Source organism: Galendromus occidentalis, unplaced genomic scaffold, assembly GCF_000255335.2.
Source record: "Galendromus occidentalis unplaced genomic scaffold, Mocc_1.1 scf7180000075687, whole genome shotgun sequence".
In the NCBI taxonomy this organism is placed as follows: Eukaryota; Metazoa; Arthropoda; class Arachnida; order Mesostigmata; family Phytoseiidae; genus Galendromus; species Galendromus occidentalis.
The window spans coordinates 7,953-11,481 of record NW_003803677.1 but is presented as its reverse complement, the minus strand read 5'-3'; the positions used below and the strand labels follow the sequence as shown (position 1 = coordinate 11,481).

Below are 3,529 nucleotides of genomic sequence, written 5' to 3'. Positions count from 1 at the left end.
TTCACGCATATAATACAGCTCCACAGAAATCCACTTAAGTTCTCCTCATTCTTTCTGGTCCATGGAAGAGACGCAGAGACCACGTTCAACACAAACCTACCCGCTCCGCCGATCCGGAAGACTATCAGCGCTAACGAGTGCGGCGAAAACTACACCGCAACATACTCGTGGCCAGAGAGCTGGCACGGGATCTGGCCGACAGGGAGAAGGATGTTGAAAAGACTACCCACGACACTCAACGCATCATGAACACCTTCAAGGTAAACGATCCCGTCTGGGTACATTTCCCGTTCCGGAAAATAGGTCAATCGGACAAGCTACAGGGCCCCTACTTCGGACCTTTCAAAATAATGAGACGGAAGGGACCAGAAACATTTATCGTGGAACCCGAGCCTCACGCAACACTGCCAGGACCCCGTACGAAAGCGCAAGTCGTACACTCGACTAGACTGAAAATGGTTCAGCGGCCAGCGCCTGCAACCCGACACGGGGGAGTATCGGATCCAGCACCTGAACCAGCTCCCGATCCACCTGAACCAGCTCCCGATCCACCTGAACCAGCTTCCAATCTACTCGATATAACGTCCGACCCGGCAGCTGATCAAGCCGAGGACACAGCCATCGATCCGCAGAACGACCCTACAGATGGAGCGCCAATCGAAGACGAGGCGACAGTCTCGTCACCTAGATACCCCAGTAGAACAAGGAAAGCGCCACAACGCTTCGCGGATCCATTTTAGTGAGCTGTAGGAAATTAGAAATGCGAACCCCATTCGACCTCAGTCAGGAAGACGGCCACCCAGCACGGATATCGGCCGGAGCACGCGAGTGAGAACCGGGGCGGTTCTTCTTCGTAAGGAGGGTAATGTGAGGACGAGATCAGCGCAGGTAATCGGGCCCGTTGGTTTGGCTTGAGTTCGGATATATCGCCGTCACGGCGACGCCGTGGCAGATAGTTTCGCCGAGCGCTCCGTCTGTCGATGCGTGGGCGAGAGAGAAATATGAGACGTGCAGAGTGGATCACCTGTGTGAACAACACGCCGGGAGACGGTCGCCAACACGTACAGTCTCTCGAATAAACCAGAGCGTAAGAGCAGATTCGCCGAGCCTTCAATCTGCATCCTTACACTATGAAGAAACCGTTGTGAAGAAGTTCGTCTGTAGTGTCGGTGCTCTAGCTCTTGTCCCTCTGCCGCAGATTGACAATGCTTGGTCGAGGCAGAGTCGCCCTCGGCCGACCACCCCGCGTTCCTGCTCCTCGAACAATTCAAGGCGTACTTCATAGGTACTTGGCTCGAAAACGAGGCGGTGTTCGCGCGCCAGCTCTGGAATCACAATGGGAACGGGGCGCGCACCACTAACCACCTGGAAGGGTAGCACCAAGCCTTGAACCGTGGTCTTGGTCGCTCTCATGTGAATATCTCCGAAATGATAAGTCACCTCCGAAAGCTCGAGAAGGAATTCAAGACTCACTCAGATGCTTCGGACAGCAATCGATCGGACGCGTCCTGGAGGGATTGGCGATCTCCAGATAGGTCATGGGTGGCCAGAACCTAAGCCCAGATTTGAGCTCTTATCTCTAGCTTTCCAAAGAGACCGATCTCGACACTCTAGCAAGCAAGGAAGGTTCTTTACTGGAACAGCTGTGCCAAAAGGCACAGCAATCTGCAATTTCCTGCAGCAATAGTGTCGAACGGACACATTTCTAGAATTATAGTGCCAGGAAGGAATCGAAGTACATACCGATTTCTTTGGGGGCTTTCGTTACGAAATTCCCGGTCTGCGTCCCTGACGTTCTCGGAACGGGCTCGGGTTCCCCCTCGCTGACGCTGCGGATCGGACCTGCAATGTGTCGAACTGTGCCAGGAAAGTCCATTAATAGATTGATTGTGCTGAATTCCACATTCGTTGCGAGTTGCGAGCCTGATCTCTTTTGCGCAACGTGGTAAGCTTGGGCTTCTTCCAGACCGAGAAGTCCGCATCTGCACAACGAGAGGACCCTCTCGATTCGCACTCCCTAGACGGCCTGTGGCCTTTTCAATGCGGAAGAGATTGGATCATTGGTGAGTTTCCGATTAGGCCCGCGTTCCCGTCTAATTTTCAGAAGACCACAACGGCGGAAGAACTTACATATAGCACTCGAAGGTATCTCTGGGTCAGACCCTGACAGCCCCTCGAAGACCTGCTTCCTGAAGCTCTCGTTTTCCGAAGCTAGAAGCTGCGTCAGGCTCTCCAGGAGCCGACCCGTCTCGCCTTCCAGATACATGGACACCACGCGCCCTCGCGGGTCCAAGAGGTCTCGCAGCAGCGTCAGACCGGTATAGGAAATTACTCCTCAAAAGAAGTCAGTCTTTATTGAAGCTTTTTTATACATGACTAGCGCTCCCGGTCGGTATCGCTAGGCTCACTACTCATGCGCGAGCTCCGAGTGCGCTGGCTCCGGGTGCGTCAGCTTTGGGCGCGTGCTCTGGGTGCGCGTCCCGTTTCCCTGCTTTCCCGTTTCCCTGCTTTCCCGTTTCCCTGCTTTCCCGTGTCCCCACTTCCCCTTACCCCACTTCCCCTTACCCCACTTCCCCTTGCCCCACTTCCCCTTACCCCACTTACCCTTACCCCACTTACCCTTACCCCACTTCCCCTTACCCCACTTCCCCTTACCCCACTTCCCCTTACCCCACTTCCCCTTACCCCACTTCCCCGTTTCCCGACTTTCCCGTTTCCCCACTTCCCCGATTACCCACTCTCCCGTTTCTCCACTTTGCCGTTTCCCCGCTTCCCCGATTTCCCCCTTTCCCGTTTCCCCTTTTTCCCGTTCCCCCGCTCTCCCGTTTCCCCGCTCTCCCGTTTCCCCGCTTTCCCGTTTTCCCAGTTTCCCTACTTTCCCCTCTTTCCCGTTACCCCGCTTTCCCGATCCCCGTTTTCCCTTTTTCCCCACTCTCCCGTTTCCCCGAGATTCATTCGTAGGGAGACAGAGGCCAATGATAACGGCAACCCCCGATAGCCTTCTTAGGAGCTCCCGAGAATCCACCTTCTCATGGCGATCGGTCCAGCCGATGAGAAATCCTGAGAATTCCCGTCTTTACCTTGATGAAATCTTTGATTCTCGGTGAGAGGACAACTCAAATAATTTTTTATGGTGGAAGGACCCATCACATGAGAACGACGACCCTCATATGACCCTCCTGAAGCTTCCGAGAACCCACCCCTAAATTTTTGCGGCGATCGGTTCTGGGGTTAGAGAATTTTGCGAATTTCCGATTGTTTAATTTTTTCCGAGTTTCCGTATCTTCGTAGGTGGGGCACTCAAATAATTTTTTTAAGGTAGAAGGACTCATCGTATCGGAGAACTGACCCCCCTATAACCACCGCTGGATCCCCCAGAACACGCTCCTAGATTTTCACGACGATCGGTTCAGCCGTTTTCGAGTCTATAGGGTACCCCGGACATACAGACAGACAAACAGACATACATACGTTTTTATATACATAGACTAGCGCTCCCGGTATCGCTAGACTCACTACACATGCGCTG

The 3,529-nt window shown here is 53.7% G+C and overlaps 1 protein-coding gene across 1 annotated transcript; it reads left to right on the top strand.

Moving 5' to 3' along the window:
• Window positions 1-245: 245 nt before the first annotated feature.
• On the top strand, window positions 246-740 carry LOC108864740 (diacylglycerol kinase kappa-like). The gene has a single exon (XM_018640948.1). It carries the CDS (start codon window positions 246-248, stop codon window positions 738-740), a length of 495 nt encoding a protein of 164 aa, XP_018496464.1.
• The last annotated feature ends 2,789 nt before the right edge of the window (window positions 741-3,529 follow it).